Below are 22,348 nucleotides of genomic sequence, written 5' to 3'. Positions count from 1 at the left end.
AGCCATTATCCTCAGCAACCTAACACAGGAACAGGAAACCAAATACTGCATGTTCTCACTTATAACTGGGAGCTGAACCATGAGACCACATGGACACAGGGAGGAGAACAATGCACCCTGGGGCCTGTCGGGGGCCAGGAGCAGGGAGAGCATAAAGATAAATAGCTAATGCATGCGGGGCTTAATACCTAGGTGATGGGTTGATGGGTCCAGCAAACCATCGTGGCACACCCTTACCTGTGTAAGAAACGTGCACGTCCTGCACATATATCCCAGAACTTAAAATTAAATTATTATTATTATTTTATTTTATTTTTTTGACACAGAGTCTTGCTCTGTCACCCAGGGGCTGGAGTGCAGTGGCGCGATCTCGGCTTACTGCAAGCTCCACCTCCTGGGTTCACGGCATTCTGCTGCCTCAGCCTCCTGAGTAGTTGGGACTACGGGCACCCGCCACCACGCCTGGCTAATTTTTTTGTATTTTTAGTAGAGACGGGGTTTCACCGTGTTAGCCAGGATGGTCTTGATCTCCTGATCTTGTGATTCATCCGCCTTGGCCTCGCAAAGTGCTGGGATTACAGGCGTGAGCCACCTCGTCCGGCCAATTAAATTAAATTTTAAAAAAAGAAATGAGGGTAACCCACCTGTCCTGTTAATCTCTAATCTCACAGGGAGATTAACAAGAGTGTACACTTGAAGACCTTTATAAGTTACAAGGCACAGTCTGCATTAAGTTAATGTAAGGGAACTGGGAAGTGTGAAATGCATAGCCCTGTGAGGGTGTGTGTGGGAATGATGAGGTAGCAGGTGAAAGGCCCAAGCTCATGAAAACCCAATGTTGGTGCTTGTTATTTTGGGAAAAGGAAGGCAACTGAGCAGTCCTCTTAATATTTTAAATAGGAAAAGTCTGAATATTGGTTCTCCGTAATTTTTATGCTTCTGCGATTAACAGAATTAGATCAGAAGAAGATTAAAGTGGAAGAAAAGGTATGTAATCATGTCATACCATTACCATTGTGTTTATGGGTTAATATGCTCAAAAGCTCGTGTTGCCTGCTGTGGAAGCAATATAATCAGTAAATAAGACACATAACAATATGTACATTAATTCATTTAGGGAATGTTTCCTTGTCTTCGGATCTGTTTGTTTAACCCTCTGCAAAGGTGAGTATCAACACAAATGTAGTGAAAGGCCTGATGACTTGCTGTTAGTACAGTGAAGAGGTTGGCCGTAGGGAACAGAAGCAACACTCCACTTATATAGGTCATAGCTTTATGTCAGACTATCAGTTTGAAAAACTATCCTATTTGGAAGGTGTGTGATTCTATCTGTGTTACCTGAAAAATTCATTTAACAACAAAATGTACTATAATGTCACTCTACCATATAATCGAAAGGTACTCAAATAAATCACTACCCTGATATTTTAAATCCTTAATTCTGCTCTTTAAAATAATGATTCATCTAGTCACAGAATTCCAGAATAACCAGACCTTGAATGCTAGCACCTGCCTCCCTGCTTTTCAAACTCATGGTCACTGCTTTGTCTTGCTTTAGTGGTTGGTGACAGCCAAAATCTCTACTAATGAAGGATTTCTTACACTGGATGCAAATTTGAAATGGGAATGAAAACAGGTATAAATATGTAGAGAGGCACGTATTCCATCTCATAAATGCCTTTCTGAAATCTTGGTTAAAAATAGTTACAGATGCCAGACTGTCATTATTCTCACACTCAAAGGTACTTATTAGATTCCTCTTTTCCTTTAACATTTTGCAAAAGGAATACAATTTAAAACTATGTATTAAGTAAAGATATGGCATATGGTAGATGAGGATAATGTATTTAGAAGAATGGGAAAGACAAGGGGATGGAGAACTGTACATTATGAAGAAAAGGCCCATATCCTTGAATGAAGAAAGTTATGCTAAATGAAGAGGAAGTTTTGGTAGAATTTGAGATTGTGGGAATTGTTCTTGGTGAGATGGTATGAGGAAAACATTCCCCACGCATCAAAACCTGGAATCTACAGCTATAAGTTTTATTCATTTTTCACATATTAAAAGTTGGAATGTTTACTATATTAAAAGTAATCATAGGCTTTAGAGGGGCTGTGGGTTTTTGTTTGGTGGTTTTCTTTTTTTTGTCATTTTCCCTCCCAAACCAGGCAGTATAAAGAAGTAGGAGATCAAAAGACTCCACTCAATATTTTAAAATAATTATCGTTTCTTAAATTTTAGGAAAATTAGCATAAACATGAAGACTGAATACTAACATTCATGGGCATGTGTTAAATTATTTTGTATACCTGGCTGCATGTATACAACATTTCATTAAGGAAAAATTCAAGCTTCGTCTTCTTTTTAGAAACAAAACTTTTTTTCCCTTTTACATCTCTAATTCTGGAAAAGGTTTCAGCAGTGAATAAATATGATCCTCCCTCTGAAGTGCTTGCAGCTCAAGACCACCTGACCCATGTTGTCAACAGCATGATGCAGCCGCAGAGGATCTTTGACAGGTATTTATTAGGAATCCACAGGCCAGAATTCAGGGTGAGCAAGCACAAGACAGCCTCATCATTTCCCCTAGCCCTCTATTTTGTGACCCCTTTATTTCCGATAAATGCTGCTTTTTACCCTTCTCTCAGGGAAAGGGCCAAGTCTTTATTTGATAGATGATATTGTCTCCGTTATGGTATATTATTAATATCATGTACTTGCAATGTGCTGCTTGCTTGCTGGTATTTTCCCAAGCATGGTGATGAGTTGATTCATCTTCACTAGTTTGTCTGGTCCCTTGTATGGTGGCCATTCTGTGCCATACAACACTGAAATCTTTGGGGAAAAAAAAAAAGTCAATTTTTCTGCCTTATGAGAGAAACACAGACCTTAACCTTAACAGAAAATTGTGATAATTTATATCCATTGTAAATTTTCCCTCAGCTGTGAGTGAATGCTAAATACCCTTGCCAAAGACTGTTCCATGAATTCACATTATTAGGGAGTCCCTTAGAAGGAAGCCCAGCTAGCCTAAGGGAAACCCGAAGCGGTCTTTGCACTAAGCTGCAATAAACTCAGTAGGGAGGAGTCACCCAGCTCGATGGAGCACATGAACAGAGTCTCTCACCTCTGAATTCGAAGACAGATTTACCATGCTTTCTCCATATCTTTTTAAAACAATCTGTTGGAGCAGATGGCCATATATGCTATAAGTATAATGGAGAAATTCTATCAATACCCAAAGGCATTTTAAAAATACTTGTAAAATCTCTTGGGTATAAATGGCTTCTCTTCTTCATGTGGTATTTGCTCCTGTACTTCACATGGCTGGTTTCCCACAGAGAGCAAAATGTTTTATTTTGCAACCCAGGACATGATTTTTACATATAATTTAATAATGTAGACATTGACAGTTTTACGTGTTTATGGTGGCCCTCTAGGTGAAATGAATTATCATTTATTTACATGCATCTGGAAAAGCACATTTGATTCAAAAGAGGGGCATTTATCTCCTCATTGTATTTCTTTTCTAGTTTATGGTATTGCTAGTTGTTTCATGCTTTAGGGTACACTTAAATAAAAACATATATCAAAGACATTTGCAGCAGTGTTTGATAAACACATATGTCTTGATCATTTCTGGCTGTCGGGCAAACAAGAACAAAGGCCAAGTAGGCCCAGATGTTCCATGATGGAGTGGCATTCATTGTGGAAACTCATGGACACAGGACCAGTAGCTAATGTGCAGGCCTGCAATGCCCTTCCTACTCTGTCTAGACCAGTATACCGCTCTCTGTCAGCACCAGAAGTCAAGATTCAGGAGAGGAACCCCAACCCTTGACTTTGGGACTTGTATGCTGCATTACTGGGGAATCACTGTCCCCTCTCCTGGTAAAATTGAGGTGAGGATACAGTATTAAAATGACACGACCAAACCTTGACTCTGGTCTGGTAGTCATGATAGAGACTTCTGATATGAGAAGGTTCTCCAGACTCATCTTGTACATGTCCTGTCCCAAATCTGTAATCAGCCTTTTCTGCAAGAAGCTCCAGTTTTAGTGAAAAGTAGTATTTCCCATTCCAGTCTGGGGGTTAAGATACTCATTGCTACCAGGTTGGTCATTTATTTTGAGGCCTTTTAGTGGAAAGAGCTAAGAATGTAAATCTTTTCATCCCATCCATCCAATCTATTTGTACCTGTCTATATTTGTTCTATCTATATCTATCTCTCTCTGTTTGGGTAGACCTACCTGTGTCTATCTATAGATAGATGGATTAAATACCTTCTGAATTCTTGATGTTTACAATTTGATTCCAAAACTACAGTTAAGCTTTTACTCAACCTCCTTGCTATTGTATGGGTATTTCCTTTTTTCCCACACCAAGAAAAGAAATCTGGTTCTAAGGGACACAGAGGAAGATGAAATTACCAAATCCCATAATTACTCATTTGAAAAAATCCTAGATTGTAGCACAATGGTATCAGAATACAAGTACTAATACTACCACCAAAATGATTCCTGAAACCATTAAAAATATTTTTTTTTGCCTACAATTTACCAATTCCCTCCCGTGTTTTTTATTGTGGTAAAATATATGTAACAAAATTTGCCACTGTAACAATTTTAAAGTGGACAGTTGAGTGGCATTAAGTACATTCATAATGTTAAGTAACCATCACTACCATCTGTTTCCAAAACATTTTCATTACCCCCAACAGAAACTCGGTACCCATTAAGCAATAACTCCTGGTTCTTCTCTGCTCCCAGCCTCTGATAAGCTCTAATCTACTTTTGTCTCTATGAATTTGCCTATTCTATGTATTTCATATAAGTATCAACCACCCCGTTTAGAAAATAGTGTTGTACTATATTTATATTGTCAAAACTTACAGCCATCACATACTGTGCTTTCTCCCTCTTTGCTCTCATTTAGTCTTAATTCTCTGACTAACTACATAGTTGTTGCTCACTACCAGTTGTTACATTGATGTCCCTTGAGTCACTTTGGTTGTATGAAGCTTGTTTTCTAGTAGATTCCTTAGGAAGGGATATGGGATCAGTATCCTCTGAATTCTTGCATGTTATAATAATGTATGCCCTTTATACTTGAAAGTCATTTCTGCTAAATATAAAATTCATGACCCACACTTTTTTCCTTGAATATATTAAAAATGTTACTCCATTGTCTTTTGGCATAAAACATTGTCAAAATCTGATGATAATTTAATTTTCTTTCCCTTATAAGTAATGTGCTTTTTTTTTCTAATTGGAATTTTTTTTCTTTTTCTTTAAAGCCCAGTAATTTTACTAGACTATGTCCTGGTATTAGTTCTGGGCTGATATTTCGGGTATAATGTGTGCCCTTTCAATATATAGTGATTTTTTTTGTTTTTGTTTTTAATTTCAGGGAAGGTTTTTTGAAGTATACCCTCTGTTTTCTGTTCCTTTGCTTTGGTTTTCATCTTCAGGAAGAAGATCTCTTTTGCTTATTTTCAATATTTGTCACTTTCTTTTTCTTAGTTATTTTTTTGAAAAAAATATATTTTGAGGTAATTGTAGATTCACATGAAGTTGTAAGAAATAATACAGAGAAATTCTATAAACCAGTCACCCAGTTTTCCTCAATGGTAATATCTTGCATAACTATAGCAGAACATTAAAACAAGGAAATTGACCAGGAAATCCACCAACCTTATCGGATTTCACCAGTTTTGCATGTACTCTTTTGTCTTTAGTTCTGTTTACCTCTGTGCAATTTTATCACATGTGTAGATTTATCTTAGCGCCACTACAGTCAAGTTATAGAGCAGTTTCATCACAAGGATCCCTTGTAATACTCTGTAATAGCCGTAGCACCTCCCTCCCCCTCATCTTCCCTAACCCCTGGAAACCACTAATCTGTCCCTGTCTCTATCTATAATGCTGTTATTTCAAACATGTAATATAAATAGAATCATACAGTATATAGCCTTTTGGGATTGGCTTTGTTTCACTCAGACTAATTCCCTGGAAATCCATTCAAGTTGTTGCATGAGTCAATTGTTCATTCTTTCTTATTGCCATGTAGCATTCCATGGCATGGCGGTATCACGGTTACTTGAATTGTTCACCTGTTGAAAGACATCTGGACTGATTCCAGTTTTGGGTGATTGCAAATAGGGCTGTCATGAACATTCACGTCCAGGCCTTTGCGCATGTATACAGCTTCAGCCTGCCTGCTCTCGGCAGGTACACAGTGGCTGTTTTGGGGTTCACTTGCTCATTGCTTCCTTCTTCTTCCTCCTGCGTTGATTCCAGTACCACACAGGTTTTGTGGGTCCGTGGCTCTTGGTGATACCGTTTCATGTACTTATATATGTTTGCCTTAGGCTTTTGTTCTCAAGTTTTTCTGTTTTTCTGTGGGAATTCAGAGAGACTGAAAAACTATGCTCTTTCATTGTTTCCACAGACTCTACTCAGAATCTACACCTTCATCTTCACAGAATCCACACCTCAGCCATGTGGTTTTTAAAAACTTTATATTTGATTCTAGATTGCTACAATTTGTGTCATGAGTAGAGTCTAAACACATCGTTCAGTGTGTTGCAAGAGATTTTATTTTTATTTATTTTATTTTTTATTTTTATTTTTGAGACAGTTTCACTCTTATTGCCCAGGCTGGAGTATAATGGCACCATCTCAGCTCACTGCAACCTCCATCTCCCGGGTTCAAGAGATTCTCCTGCCTCTGCCTCCCAAGTAGCTGGGATTACAGGTGTGCACCACCATGCCCGGCTAATTCTGTATTTTCGGTAGAGACAGGGTTTCTCCATGTTGCTCAGGCTGGTCTCGAATTCCTCACCTCAGGTGATCTGCCTCAGCCTCACAAAGTGCTGGGATTACAGGCGTGAGCCATCACGCCCAGCTGCAGGAGATTTTATTAATGAATTCATTCTTTAGTCCAGTCTTCAGGCTTGGCAGTCAAGCCTACATTTGTATATCAGCTCTACCTGATTAACTATCACTTTGAGCAAGTTAATTAACCTCCTTGTACTTCAGTTTCTTCATACGTTAAAAGGGGATAATGACAGAAACATCTTCTTTAGCTTCTTGTGATAATTAAATGAGGTAATACATGTATGACTCTTAGAATGTTTCCTGGCACGTAGTAATTGCTCAGGTAAATTTTAGCTATTACTGTTAAGTTGGCTTTGCATACCTGCATTCTAATTCAGTAGTTATGAATATTTATCTTAACTTTACAGTCTTATTTAACTTTAACAGTCATTTCTTTCATTGATCAGTTTTGGGGAGGAATATTTCACTCTAGCAATCAAGAACCAATAAATATTAATAGTTTTCCTTTAAAAGTCATGTTAAAGCAAATTTACAGAAGTTCATATTTTACCTCATACTGTTATCTATGCTTTGAATATGATTTTTGACATATAATCAATCTGTTTCCGGAAAGGACAACTATTCTTCTACGCAGTGTCTTCTATAGCGAGTCCTCATTCAGCCGGGTTAATGATGGCCTAATGGATGTAGTTCATGTGCTTTCTCCCTGGCTGCAGTAGGAGAACTGACTCTGCTCCTGTGTTGTAGCACTCTTCCCAGCCTGGATGCCCCTTATCCCATGCTGATACTAGCTGGTCCTGCAGCTTGTGGGAAACGAGAACTTGCCCATCGCCTCTGCAGACAGTTTAGCACTTACTTCAGATACGGGTAAGTTTGTTTATTGGCTTGTTAAGACTTGGAAATTTATCTGAATTATTGGAGGTATCAATAGTTCATTTCTAGTAAAATCTCTGATATTGCTAATGTTGGCTATTAATTTTAAGCAAGTTCAGAAATGTACAAAACAACTTAATATTTAAGTTACACTTTATAGCAAAACCAAAAGTGGTAAGTAAATTGATTGGTCAATAGATATTAACTCTTGGTAAGGACAGAGCACCATGCAAATATTAATCCTTGACGGTAAATTATTGATAAAATTGGATCAATGTGATTACCTGGTTTTGGAACGATAGAATCTTGATTCTTGTGCCATTCTAATCAATACGGTAAAGATGATTGCTAAAGTATACTTCTAGCAATAGAAGAACTTACCATATAGCAGGAAGAAACAAAATAATTTTTCTTTTTTTGAGACGGAGTCTGGCTCTGTCACCCAAACTGGAGTGCAGTGGTGTGATCTCCACTTACTGTAAGCTCCGCCTCCCGGGTTCACGCCATCCTCCTGCCTCAGCCTCCCAAGTAGCTGGGACTTCAGGTGCCTGCCACGTCACCCAGCTAATTTTTTGTACTTTTAGTAGAGACAGGGTTTCACTGTGTTAGCCAGGATGGTCTCGATCTCCTGACCTCATGATCCGCCCACCTTGGCCTCCCAAGTGCTGGGATTACAAGTGTGAGTCACCACGCCTGGCCAAAACAAAATAATTTTTCTTTTGTGAAGCAGACAGTAAACATACAGCAATGACTCCCCTGTTCCCCACAAAAATAAGCAAGCAAACCAGCATAGCTCATTCATGCTGTTCCCCACCTTTTCCATAAAAGGCTTATCAGCTTCTTTGTCATTTATTATACTGTAATATACACTGTATTTTTTTTAACTTTAATTTTCCAAATGCTTAACTTGATTCAGTTTCAGCCCAAATCACCCTCCAGGGTTTGAAAATAAACATCTTTTTAATTAAGCATAATGGCATTTGAAGGCAGGCGTCTCCTGTTGCCTTGCAGTATGACAGCGTGAATCACCATGTTGTGATGTGTGATGGGCAGATCTGTGTTCAGGAACAGACTGTCCTGTCTGAGCTTGGAACATGTGCCAACAGCACTTGAGCTTCTTTGTCTCTGACAGGTCTTCCTCTTTCGAGGTATATTTCAGGAGGAAGGAAGAAGGGGCAGCAAGTTTTTCTTTTTCTTTCCTTCAGGTTAGCATTCAATACACTTCAAGTTTTCTGGAGCAAATATTTTGCTTAGTGATGTCTTAATGACCCAGTTAAAATAGAGGAACATATCCAAAAACTAGAACCATCAGAAACACACACACACACACACACACAAAACTCCAACGGAGTTTAAAAAGTTTTTTAGAGCCTGAGGATAGTAGCTTATGCCTTTAATCCCAGTTCTCTGGGAGGCTGAGGGGTGCGGATCACTTGAAGCCAGGAGTTCGAGACCAGCCCAGCCAACGTGGCAAAATCCCGTCTCTACTAAAAGTATAAGAATTAGCTGGGTGTATTGGCACGCACCTGTAATCCCAGCTGCTTGGGAGGCTGAGACATGAGAATCCAAGATTGTGCCACTGCACTTCAGCCTGGGCAACAGAGCGAGACTTAGAAAGAATAGTTAAGTTGAAGCGAATGGAAGTAACTGAAGTACCAAATAATGTTGGCTTCATCAGTTTTTATACAGTCTCATAAGTAGTTAATAAGATGAATTTAATGTAGGCTTTTATTAATTTATAATTAAAATAACTTGTGCAGCCATTCATGTCTCTACTCTGCCCTTTGTTGTAAATAGTTTGAGTAAAACAAGTTACCTTTGAAATAAATAAATACATATATATATATATGTTTTCTGTTACTAAAAAAAAAAAAAAAGATTTTTTTCAGAGGTTTTGGAGACTCAAATTTAGAATTGTCTGTCATCTCTTAAACTGGTTTCCTCTTGTATTTTTTATGTATGGCAAATAAATTACTTTTAGATTAGTGGTGCCTGTCAGTGAACTGAGGATGACTACGAAGATATATAGGACAGCCAGAAAAATAAGCGCAAATTATTTCCTAATGCTATTACAAAACAAAAAAATTCCTTCCTTGAAGCTACACATGTTCAAACAATGTAAACACTATTTCAAACAGGTCCATTTATTTAGATATTTAAAATTACATCCTTTATTTGAACAACTCTAGGCCACAAACACTATGGAATAATTTATTGATTAATATATTTTAAATACCCTGAAGTAACAAAAATAAATTAAAAGTTAATGTTAGAATAAAAATATAGAGTACATTATGTTTCTGTGGATGTACTGAACCTGTTTTAAAAGATAAGCTGAACACAATGAATGGAAGGTCAAACTAGGGCAAAAGAGTATATGCTATTTTCTAATGCATAAATTTGGAACTTTTTAGCAAACCAAAGTGACCTATGAGGAACCAAGGTTTTCTCCAGTTCCTTTCACATCTCTGATACCAGTTATGTAGCAAATGATTGGTAGCCCAGTCCTGTTTATTTCTTTGTGATATGCTACTGCCAAGACATGCTTTGTTGGATATGTTTTTAGAGGTGCTTATTGACTCATCATCAAGATTTGGAGCCAATTTGCCCTTACATTCTTATCTGGCGAGGCCTCCCAATTACTCATTTTCATTAAATCTTTTATTTCCCTAATTAGAATGCTTATCCATCATGCTTGTGATGAGTTGATTTAATGTCTGCTTTCCTTACTTGTATGTAGCCCATTGAGGGTAGGGCTCATGTCAGCCTTGTTCACCATTGAGTTCTCAATGCCCAGTATATGGCCAGACACTTAATATGTGTGTAATAAATATTTGTTAAATAACTGACTGACTGACTGATTGAGTAAATGGTTGGCTGAATTAATGGCATTGTGAGCAACAGATCATAGAAATGACTACAATAAGAAGCATGGGTGATTTTCCCCAGCCTCCACTGATGGAGCTATGCAGAGATGAATGGATTCATCCACTTGTTCATTCTTTCAATGAATACTTATTGATTTCCTCTCTTGTGCTAGTCCCTGAGGGTACAGCAGGAACAAGATTGGTGAGGTCGTTGCCTTAATGAAATCTGTAATCTAATGGGGGACTCAGACCTTAGATAATTAGTGCTATATGAAATTTAGGTGGAGGCACAAGATGGCCAAACAGAATCCTAAAATTAGCTTCATGCTCCAGTACTGTTACTGCTGCCACTACTATTTTTCTCTTCTGGCTGGAATTAGCGGTGAGTAGAAAGATACTCCTAACTGCCCCCCTCCCAACTACAAACTCATTCATCTACCTCCCTCAGAGGTTCAGAAGCACCATCCAACCATTCACTGTCATCCTCATGAAGGCAGAGGTCAAGGTTTGTTCAATGGCAGATTATTCTAAGAATTTCATCAAGGCATGGATAAAAGACTATGCATCAGATGAAAACGGTATTAGGTAGTTACTTTATCCATTGAGAAAGTAAGATAGTGCTACCATTATATGCAGTAACTTTCTAGTTAAAATTTAAAAATAAAACCAAAGCACCTTCTCACATTCTCAAGGGCAAGTCATTGCTCTTGTTTAGATTTTCTTTTCTATTATTCTTTATCCAACATAAGTTTTATTGATTTTTAATTATGTAAAAAGAAAAAAGGCATGAATAGAGTCTCATGGTGAAACATAAAAGCATTTACAAAGGCACTTTCTCCACCATTTGCTTGAATCATTTCTTTCCCTCTTCCTCGTTTAATTTTTTCCTGGTATTTTACTTCCTTTCTAAATTGCATCGACCCAATATCGAGACATTCAATGACATTTTCGCACACTAAGTTGCATATCCAGTTATATAAATGTTGAAAACGTAACTCAGTCACATAACAAATATTGGTGTGGCTGAGAGATTTTGCTGTGGTTAGGTTTTGATTTTACTATTTGTTCTTGGTTTTAGAAATATGTTTAGAAATATGTTGGAAAAAAAGTAGAATTAGTAGTAGTATTCTAATACTTTCTTTACCAGTGTTAGTTACGGGTGACCTGGAGATATGCATTTACTTTCTTCAAAGTCTCTCTATTGATTTCTAGCTGAGCACCCACGAATCAGTGACTTCCTGGAAAAGTGCCGGATAATGAGGGCAACACAAAACAGTATCAGCATGCCTGTCTATCTTCTAGATTTAAGGCCATGAAAGTGATCTGAATGGCCCTGAAAGAAAAACTTTATTCTTTTTTAGATCATTATTTTATAGCCATCTCTATTTTTATAGGCTTCTTATGAGGTTGACTACTAAATATATTTTATTTTTAGCATTGTAATACAGTAAAATAAAAGACCACAGATATTTAGCTACATGAGATGATATGAGCTGCAGCAATCTAAATGCAGTCTCAGCTAATGTGTCTGTTTATACACATGTGACAAATTTGTAGAATGGTTCATTTATTCATTCAATATTTATCGAGCAAATGCTACATGTGGGTGATGAAACTGTGAAATGAACAGGTATGGGTCTTCTCCTCCTGGCAGCTTACAAAGTAGTATGGGATTTAAACAGGTCAATGCTCACAAGATAGTTTGATGGGTGCTATGATGAGGGAGGTAAAGAACCTCTGAGATAGAAATAAAAGAGAAGTGGGAAGTGTGGCTTGAGTTGGGGGTGTATTCTAGGCAGAGAGTACAGCATTTGGCTCAGCTTGGACTATCAAGGGAGATGGCAAAAGTTAAGACTGGAAGGACAGACAGGGGTCTGGTCATAAAGGATTTCTAAACAGGGAGGGGAATGATGTGATCACATTTGCATTTTAAAAACCGTATCCTGGTGGCAGTTTGGGAAAGGGCTTAGGGAAGGAAGTCTGGAGACAAGAACACCAGGTAGAATGTAGTGACTGGTGATGGTAGCGTGAGTCAGAAAATGGTGTGTAGTTACTGAAAAGTGGGCAGAATAGTGGCTTCATGGAGTTTGATACTTAGATACAGTATGTGCTGGAATCTTTTGTGTGGAGGATTACTTAAATTGTGTCCAGCAAGCTATTGACATATATCTGCATTGGGTGTTCAGACCAATTTCATTTGCCTCCCACATTCCTCTAGTAATACCTGGGCTTTTGTGGCTACCCATTGATAGAGCTCACTTACTAATAATATGATGTGCTGTAATGTGCTTGAATTCAGATGTGCTCAGAGCCAAGCCTCTGCCTAAATATTTGCAGTAACAAGTTCATTATTTCCTGAGGCAATCTGGTTCAGAATTAAGATTCTAAATCTGCATGCTTCTAAATGACACTGAAAAAAATTCTACTTCCTCATCCACCTGCTAGCTCTTCTTAGATATCTTTTCTTCCTGTTACATTTCCCTGGATATTTTGGGATTCCATTATTTGGCCTGGCCTTCCAATTCCTTTTCCTCTCGGTCATCTCCTTTCTGTGAATTCGGTTTGGTAGTAGCTTCAGTGACACCTGGCCATGAATTGGCACCCTTAGACTTTTAGGACCAGAGTTGGAGTCTGGGGTTCATCTCTAACTCAGTCCTTTTCTGTGTCAAGTGAAATTACTGGAATTATGGCTCCTATTACAAACCATAATTTAACTAGTAAATTAATTAGTAAATAATGAACCTGCAGAAAGATTTAGACAAGGGAAGAGAAGAATTTTGAAAGTCCTGGCTCGAGCAAATTTCTTTGTCTAGAATTTGGTATCATTTTTCCTATGTAAGTTGAGTGAAATGTTGCCTTCACTGTGAAGCATTTTCTTTTTGAGATGTTCATATTTGGGCAGCATATAACACAGTGAACATTTGTATATGTGGAAATTGGATGACAAATTCAAAAACACAGATCATCTTAGGTTCTTCTTAATAGAAAGTCTGCAGTGGCTGCAGGCTCTGTCATCAGCATTCTGCACACCAGTGGAGCCATCTCTTTATTTACCTGCCTAGAAGCTTCGAATTGCTTCTTTGTTTTGTCTTTCTTTGAGAAATTCAGAAGAAATTCTTGCCACTCAATTCCTTTGTTGAGAACTGTAAGTTCAGCATAATGTGTACAGGCTATGCTAAGGGTTTGCTGCAAGGGTGCCAAGCTATTGATTTATCTTCCCTGACTGTCAAGGACGCCAATAGACAGAGGGTGTCAGGTCTCTGCTAAGGCGTGTGAAGAAATGCCAATGTATTCAAACAACAAAACAAATGCCACGGTGTTTTGACAGCCTTCTCTTAGAATGTGCTCTCTTTCCTGAGTATGTAATTTAAATATGATGTTAAGACCTTAAAATTTATTAGTACAGTTAATTCTTGAGTATAATGGAAAGGGAGCAGTGGTATGAATTATAAACATTTATTTGCCTTTGGCTTTGCAATGAAAAGTCTTTTGAGGTTGCAACTTTACTGTCTGAATTAGTATAATATTAACAAGAATTGACTTTTGAGTCATCTTGGCATTGCTGCTTAGTAGCATTCCTTAATAGCTGTTCCTCAGTTTCATTATCTATAAAATAAAAATAAGAAATAATACTTAGCTCATGGTTTTTGTAAGAAATAAATGAAATAACATGTCAAGTGTCTAGCTAGTCTCATCTCTTGTTTTATTATTTATTTATTGAAACAGGGTCTTGCTCTGTTGCCTCAGCTGGAATGCAATGGGGCAATGATGGCTCGCTGCAGCCTCAAACTCCTGGGCTCAAGTGAGCCTCACATCTCAACCTCCTGAGTAGCTGAGACCACAGGCACGTGCCACCACACCTGGCTAATTTTTAAATTTTTTTGTAGAGACAGAATCTCACTATGTTGCCCAGGCTGGTCTTGAACTCTTGGGCTCAAGCAATCCTCCTGCCTTGGCCTCCTAAAGTACAGGGATTGCAGGAATAAGCTACTGTGCCTGGCTCTCATCTCCTATTTTAAAACCACAGGAAAATCTAAAAGTCAGTTTGCATTTTCTGCACTTAACAGTGGAAGGCAGAATTATATGAATTCAAGAGTCCTGGTGGTTGGGACCACCATATTCTTGTTGTAGGACCAACACTGGCCTGCTGTGTGACCTTAGAGGAGTCATTTTTGTAGTCATCTATAAAAGGGAGTTCTTAGCAGCTGTTATCCACTTCTCATGTTTCATTTTTCATTCACTTTACAAAATTTTATCAAATGCCTACTGTGTGCCAGGCTTTGGGAATGCAGTGGTGAATAAGACATGGTCCTCCCCTTCTGATTCATATGTTCTGCTGGGAAAGATGGGAAAAAAACCAGATAAATATACAAAAGAAAGCAGTTCTGGTGATAGACAGTAGTTGAGCGGTGTGGTAGGATGGGGAGGCTATTTCAGACAGTGGAGAGAAAAGGCCTCTTTGCTTGAGTTGAGACTTCTGTTCAGCACTGGCACCGTGGATTGCCACAGGAGGTTTATACACAGTGTGGATATGGACCAAGCACAGGGCGCATGAGACAGATTTACCCTCAAGTGGTGGAGGGGATGGGCCCTGAACATATAATTGAAATGCAATTGGCACAGACGCTGAGGCTGTGGAAATATAAAGCGATGAATAATCCAGCCATAGAGGTCAGGAAAGGATTTTTGGAGGGGTGACATTTAAACTGAGTCCTAAGAAACGAGTAGGCCAGCCAGGTGGAAGGAGAGACGGACAACCTGTGGAAAAGGCTCATACATTAAACATGAAAGCAGGTGGGTGGAAAATAGTTAAATGATAAGTATTGATTTACTTCTTAAAGTATTATTACATGATGGCAGAGGAAGAGGTTCAGAAGGTGATAAATAATAATGAGTAAAAATTTGGTATGGATGATCCAAATTTTATATAATCCTTACAGATGATAGCAACTGAATATAATCTAGCACTTTGAAACCAACATATTCTCACAAATGTATTACTTTATGATTTATGATTTTTGGATTAACTTCATTTTTTAAAACATACTTTATACTGAAACCTTTTCCATTTTGAATTTCCAGTTAGAAATAGACTAGGATGATCTGTTTTATGATTTCAGGGCCTGTCATACCACAAGACCACCTTACTTTGGAGAAGGGGATCGAGTTGATTATCATTTTATCTCTCAAGAAGTTTTCGATGAAATGGTAAACACGGTAAGAATGTTGCCTTTGTTTTTATTGCACAAGAAATGCACGTTCTCTGGCAAAAATGTTAGGAAATAGTTATAAATAAAAAAAAAAGGAAGAATTAAATTTTGTGCTTGTTATGAGAGGTGAGTTCATATTGGTTTTTTTTTTCTTAAAGTGCTTAATACATCATTCTTCACATGCTTTTTTATTTTATGGTCTCGGAGAAAATATTGTAAATTTCCAATAAAAATGAATGAGTAGGCATTTTAAGGAAATAGAACTAAAGCAGTATGAAAAATTCTTGTGATCTGTGTTTATCAGTTGCTGCTACTGTTATTAGTCAGATTTACTCAAGAAAAACAGTTCTTACAGAACCGATGGTGCACAAAGCTTGTAAATTAAGTATGTCTGGAGATTTGGCTACTCTGTCCAGAGAGTACTCTTTCTGTGTATTATCTGTGGTGCTTTCTAATTGTTTCAGCCCTAAGCACCATTTCAATATGGTGTGTCCCATTTAGTTGGCTTTTTCTGGACATGTTACCTTCCATGGTCATGTTCCTGTCTGAGTTCTCAGTCCTGGAGGCCAAGCAGTTCACTAATGCAGATGGAAGCCCTTGCTAGAAGATGGGAGATGATCCCTAATTTCTTTGAGGACTGTTTTAACAAGGTCAAGGTAATTACCATGCGTTTGTCCATTTCACAGGCACTCAGAGCAATCTTGTTTAAGTTTTGGGTTTTTTCATTGGTTTGTTTTTTACTGAAACCCTGACAATCTAGTTATTGATAGTAACTCAAAATACTCTTGTCTTTGAATTCATTTTCTTTAAAACAACTTACTTGTTCCTTCTTGGCCTTCACATACAAAGGTAACCCTCATAATCCTAGCATGTTTTATCTGTTGAAAGTATATGCTAATGTAAATATGTATCTGCCCATGACTTCAGTTAAACTGAAAGAGGAGTTCATATTTTCATCACGACCAATGAATCGGTAAACCTTTTGTTTTTACTTCACCATGGCCCTTATTGTTTATATCTTCATTGTTTCTATCACCAAGTAAATCCTACACCACTTCCTTTTCTTTTCTGAAGCCCACTGAACTATCAGATGAGGGACTCATCTGTGTTTCTGCTTTTGAAAGATTACCACCCACCTGGTGATTCCCTTATAGCTGTATATCCTCTTCCCTCCTTCCCCTTCTTTTTCCTTCTTCCTTCCTCTGTTCCCACCCCAAAAATAATGGACCTGGCTTATTCTTCATTGTACAAAATCATGGACCATTTCAGCATAGGCTTTGCAGTTTCTATGAGTTTAATTTTGAATGGCCAACTCTATACATGGTGCATGTTTTCTGGACTTCTCTTGTGTTTGTGGAGACATACAAGTGAGAAAAACGTATGATCCCTGTTTTCCTCTAACCTTGTCAAAAGAACATCTTGGAAATTCTTTATAATTTTCTCTCCTAGGGCTATATTTTGGCAGTTCAGTTTAATTGATTAAGAATACTCTGGGATTTTGTTTCTAAAAGCCTCAATAGAGATTTGAGAAGTTATCTTGATATTAGTAAGAAGCATTCTCTTAGGACTCTTTAGGTTGAAAGACAACTAGTTCCCAAAATTAATGTTAATTTCTCTTGTTGGAGTATGAGGCATTTTTTTCTCATGTCGGTTCATCTGTTCTCAGAACCCCATCTGCTCTCTGGTGTTTCATACCTTATCAGATCTGTAATCTAGTCTGGTTCAATTCCTAGTCTAAAAAGTCACTACACTTCTATACTATATTTAGTCTTAGAATTGTACTACCTCTACAAAAATCCTCCTGTGTTTGAGAAGTACTTATTTTTACAGATTCTGATAATATATACATATACTTCAGGATAACATAATTTTCTTGAACTTGAATTGTGCCTCTGATCTCTTTTCCTTTAATGTAAGCTTGAAACTGTTTCATGAAGAGAAACAAACTTAGAGATGACAAACTCATGACACATTGTCAGCTTTGCCAATCACCCACAGACACTCAGCCCTCTGTACACAGAACCCCCCTCTACACAGTAGCCACCCAGACAGCCTGCCCACCATCCTCCATTACAGCAGGCCCACTGACGGACAGCCTTGGCACACCCTTACTGTGGACAGTCACACCTTCCTGCTCTGACAGGTACAACACATAGACCTGCATACCCTCCCCAACACAGGTGCCTCCTTCATCCCGTCAGATACTTCCCCCACAACACACAATCACCCCCCTAACATGCCTGCAGATATGAGAACCCTTTTTATGGACACATATATAGTCCCCACAGAAACTCTCCCTCTCCTGCAGAAATCAAACCACAGACCCTGAGGTTTCTGGAGTAAGACTATTGCTATTTATTAGGAAATCCACATGCAGCAAGAAACCAAAGTAGCATCACCAGCCAGAATGGGGTGGAGGGAAACCACTTAATCCCAATTCTTAACAAACTTGTAATGGAGTCTTTTTTATACCTATGTACTATGCAAGGTTCCTCCCAACTCTACATCTTTCTAGAAAATGGGTTTGTTTGGTTTTTTTTTTTTTTTTGATCCACAGTGGAAGGTCCTTATACGTGTGAATAAACAAACTTACAGTATATATCTGAAAAGGAATTCAAGTATACATTTTGAAAACAGGGTGAGTCATAGAGTGTTAGTCAGGGTTCTCCAGAGAAATAGAATAGGATGTATATATGTATAGAAAGAGATTTAGGGTTGGCCTCACACCTATAATCCCAGCACTTTGGGAGGCTGAGGCGGGAGGATTGCTTGAACCTAGGAGTTTGAGACCAGCCTGAGCAACATAATGAGACCTTATCTCCTCAAAAAATAAAAAATTAGCCTGGTGTAGGGTTTCATGCCTATAGTTTCAGCAACTCAGGAGGGCTGAGGCAGGAGGATTGCTTGAGCCCAGGAGGTCAAGGCTGCAGTGAGTTATGATTGCCCCATTGCACCCCAGCCTGTGTAACACAGCAAGAACCCATCTCTTAAAGAGATTTAGTATAAGGAATTGGCACACATGGGTTATGGGAACTGGCAAATCCAAATCTTCAGTGTGAGACGGGCAGCCAGGAAATCCCAATGGGTTCACCTTGCCCACTGCCTAGACAGAGCCGATTTATCAAGACAGCGGAATTGCAGTAGAGAAAGAATAATTTACACAGGGCCAGCTGTGCAGGAGACCACAGTTTTATCATTACTCAAATCAATCGCCCTGAGCATTTGGGGATCAGAGTTTTTAAGGACAACTTAGTGGGTCGGGGGAAGCCAGCAAGCCGGGAGTGCTGATTGGTCAGAGATGAAATCACAGGGAGTCAAGCTGTCTTCTTGTACTGAGTCAGTTCCTGGATAGGGGCCACAGGATCAGATGAACCAGTTTATCAATCTGGGCGGTGCCAGCTGATCCATCAAGTGCAGGCTCTGCAAAATATCTCAAGTGCTAATCTCAGGAACAGTTTAGGGAGGGTCAGAATCTTATAGCCTCCAGCTGCATGACCCCTAAACCATAATTTCTAATCTTGTGGCTAATTTTTCAGTCCTACAAAGGCAGTCTAGTCCCCAGGCAAGAAGGAAGTTTGTTTTGGGAAAGGGCTGTTATCATCTTTGTTTTAAAGTGTAAACTAAGTTCCTCCCAAAGTTAGTTCAGCCTGTGCCCAAGACTGAGCAAGGACAGTTTGGAGGTTAGAAGCAAGATGGAGTCAGTTAGGTTAAATCTCTTTCATTGTCTCAGTCATAATTTTGCAATGGAGGTTTCAGTGGTGCAGATGAAATCCAAAGGCTGATCTTTTTGTTCTATTGAGGTCTTCAGCTGATTGGATAAAGTCCACCTATATTATGGGTGGCAGTCTGCTTCCTTGAAGTTTCCCAATTTAAATATTCATCTCACGCCAAACATCTTCCAAGTTGACACATAACACTAACCAGCAGATGCAATAAACAAGATAAAGTGTCTCTCTGAAAGGAGAGCCAGATATATATCTATATAGGTTTTATATATAGAGAGAGAGAGAGAGAAAAGGAGTCACATTTATATATATATATAAAAGGAGTCACAGTATTTGTTCCAAATAACAAAGAAAGTATGACTTTGAAGGAATAAAATAGTAAGGATATTTATTGTTGAGTTTTTAACTTTTTGAATACATAACATAAACTTCTTTTGATTATGGGGGATGTAGATTTTCCTCATCACCCACAGCAGACACATTGCCCAGAGACCCATCCCCCAACCTCAAAAGACACCCTATGCCTTCTGGTCTCTGACCTCTCTTCCCTGACAGACAGCCCATCTGTGTACCCTCACATTTCCAGAACATCTGGGGCCAGGACGCAGGGCAGCAATAGACCCAGCTGCTACTGTTCTTAATGCTGTCACTGCCATTTGATGGGATTCAGTGCAGCCCTGGAAGTTTTCACTTCATTGTTCATTTCAAAATCACGTATATGAGAAGTCACACTTGCCAAGATCATCCAAATTTTTATTCCTTCTGTTGTCATCAGTTACGCAGTTTAGATTTGACCTAGTGGTTTAATGAATATAGTATTGCCAAAGAAAAAGTCACAGACAATTTTGAGAGACGTGTTTTTACTTGCCTTTTTTTTCCCCAAGGGAATACAGTTTTTGGAAGAACTGAGCTTCCAGAATACAGACATCATTTATAGTTCAAATGGCTATAGGGCAGATACCAATTCTGTTGGATAACATTTGGGGCAGTTTCAGTAGAAAGCTATCTTTATGAGGAAAAACAGGATGGGTCTGCTTTTTCAAAGCTTTTAGGATGTCCCTGTAATTCATGGCCTTCCGGAATTATCTATAACTCATGGCTTATCTTGGAATGCAAGGCTGTTGGAAATGGAGGCCTTTTCTGGGTTGCCTGGTGTGCTGGCACAGCTGAAATGGCGGCGGTAAAGAGCAGGTCATTAGTTTTGTTCTCTCAGTAATGAAGGTTTTGGTGCGAGTTTGACAGGAAGTGGGTAAGTAAACAAAATAGTCTATTTTACCATATGCTGCAGTGCCTTAACACTCCTCAACATTTTGTCAGCAGATTATTTCTAAAAACCTATTTTTTTTTGTCAGCTGAGAATTCTGAATAAATTTCTCTGTCACAGTTTGAAATTAAGTTTCATGTACCCCATTGTCATCCGTATGCAGTTGCTAAAATTTGTAAGGTTTTTGAAATTATTTAGAATAAGACATCAAATGATTTTAGTTGTGATCAAATTCCATGATGGCTGCTGTTATATGAAAATCTTTGTTCTTCTCGAATTCCAGGGGAAATTCATTGTAACATTTAGTTATGGTAATCACAAGTATGGATTAAATAGGGACACTATAGAAGCTATCGCAAGAGATGGTTTGGCAAGCTGTGTTCATATGGAAATAGAAGTAAGTGTTTTTCATTCCACCAATTAATGTGTGTGTAGTTTGTGTGAGTGTGGTGGGTATGTGTGTGTGTGTATGTGTGTGTGTGTATATATATATATAAATTTTTTATTGATACATAATTGAGGTACATATTTGAGGTTGGGGAGGGGGTTACAATGCACAGGCAACACATTGCCAGACACAAGATAAGATATTCCATTTATAATTAGTATGGGGGGCAAGACACGTGAAACATTAAGTGACAGGAGTTAGGTTACAATACAAGAAATTGCACAGATATTGTGAGTGTAACTGCCACTCGAGCTTTATTTTCTGTTATTTCCTCACTAAATGCTCCTTTTTCTTTTTAGAGCATGGCCTCTGTTTATATAAAAGACTGTAGATAAAGCCTGATTTGTAGAGTGTGGAACTGGTTCCCCATGCCCTAGGACAATGACAGCCCCATGCGGTCAACTTTGTTCCTTCGTGTTCTACATGAGATGTGTGAGCTGTGCTGCCATTTAACTGCAGTTGCTCACTGGGTGTAATATTTTCATACTTCTGGCAATGTAGACCTGTAGATGTCAGAGATTTTTCTCTCTACCCCGACACCGTGTCTTCCCCCAACAATGATCTATAATTAGAGTATATAGAAGCTTCTCCAAAATTAAGATCCAGAGTAAAACTATGAATATCCCACTCATTTATTTTTTAAAAATATAGCTTTATTGCATACTTGGAACCTTCAAAGATAGTTGACTGTTTTTTCAAGATCCTTTAACTGAGCAGTATGACACTTTTGGAATTAAAAAGAAAGCAATTATAAAACTAATTCAATTAGACCAAACGTACAGAAAACAAAACCTAGGCAAATTGGGTGCACAATCCTTTGACGTCAACTCTGAATCTTTCTTTTTTCCTCTGTGACTTCACACAGTAGGAGACTGCAATTCCCTTTTGACTCTTTGTGTTGGTGTAAGCGTTTCCTAGCTTACATATTTCTTCCAGCTCTTTAACTTTCCTGACTTAGACTATTTCAAATCTTATTTCTCTGTGATTAATTGGTTTTGTATCTTTAAGGAGAGTTTTCTTTGTTTCTATAATAACTAGCAAAAATAAAAGGTCTTTTCTAGAAAATTTATTCATTTGACAAGGCAGAAACAAAAATTAATGCATTTGTGAGTCCAGAAACT

The 22,348-nt window shown here is 38.3% G+C and overlaps 1 protein-coding gene across 4 annotated transcripts in view; it reads left to right on the top strand.

Annotated features, from left to right (window-relative positions):
* LRGUK (leucine rich repeats and guanylate kinase domain containing) overlaps positions 1 to 22,348 on the top strand; it is a 131,039-nt gene that overhangs the window by 49,120 nt on the left and 59,571 nt on the right. For all 4 annotated transcript variants that reach the window (XM_050782438.1, XM_050782441.1, XM_050782440.1 and 1 more), the window contains exons 9-13: positions 901 to 987; positions 2,414 to 2,520; positions 7,588 to 7,707; positions 15,701 to 15,797; positions 21,063 to 21,176. In XM_050782438.1, the coding sequence (XP_050638395.1) occupies positions 901 to 987; positions 2,414 to 2,520; positions 7,588 to 7,707; positions 15,701 to 15,797; positions 21,063 to 21,176 (525 nt within the window). The remainder of the gene's footprint in view (positions 1 to 900; positions 988 to 2,413; positions 2,521 to 7,587; positions 7,708 to 15,700; positions 15,798 to 21,062; positions 21,177 to 22,348) is intronic.

Source organism: Macaca thibetana, chromosome 3, assembly GCF_024542745.1.
Source record: "Macaca thibetana thibetana isolate TM-01 chromosome 3, ASM2454274v1, whole genome shotgun sequence".
In the NCBI taxonomy this organism is placed as follows: Eukaryota; Metazoa; Chordata; class Mammalia; order Primates; family Cercopithecidae; genus Macaca; species Macaca thibetana.
Note: the sequence above shows the minus strand (reverse complement) of the source record. Positions and strands in the feature narration are given on the sequence as shown.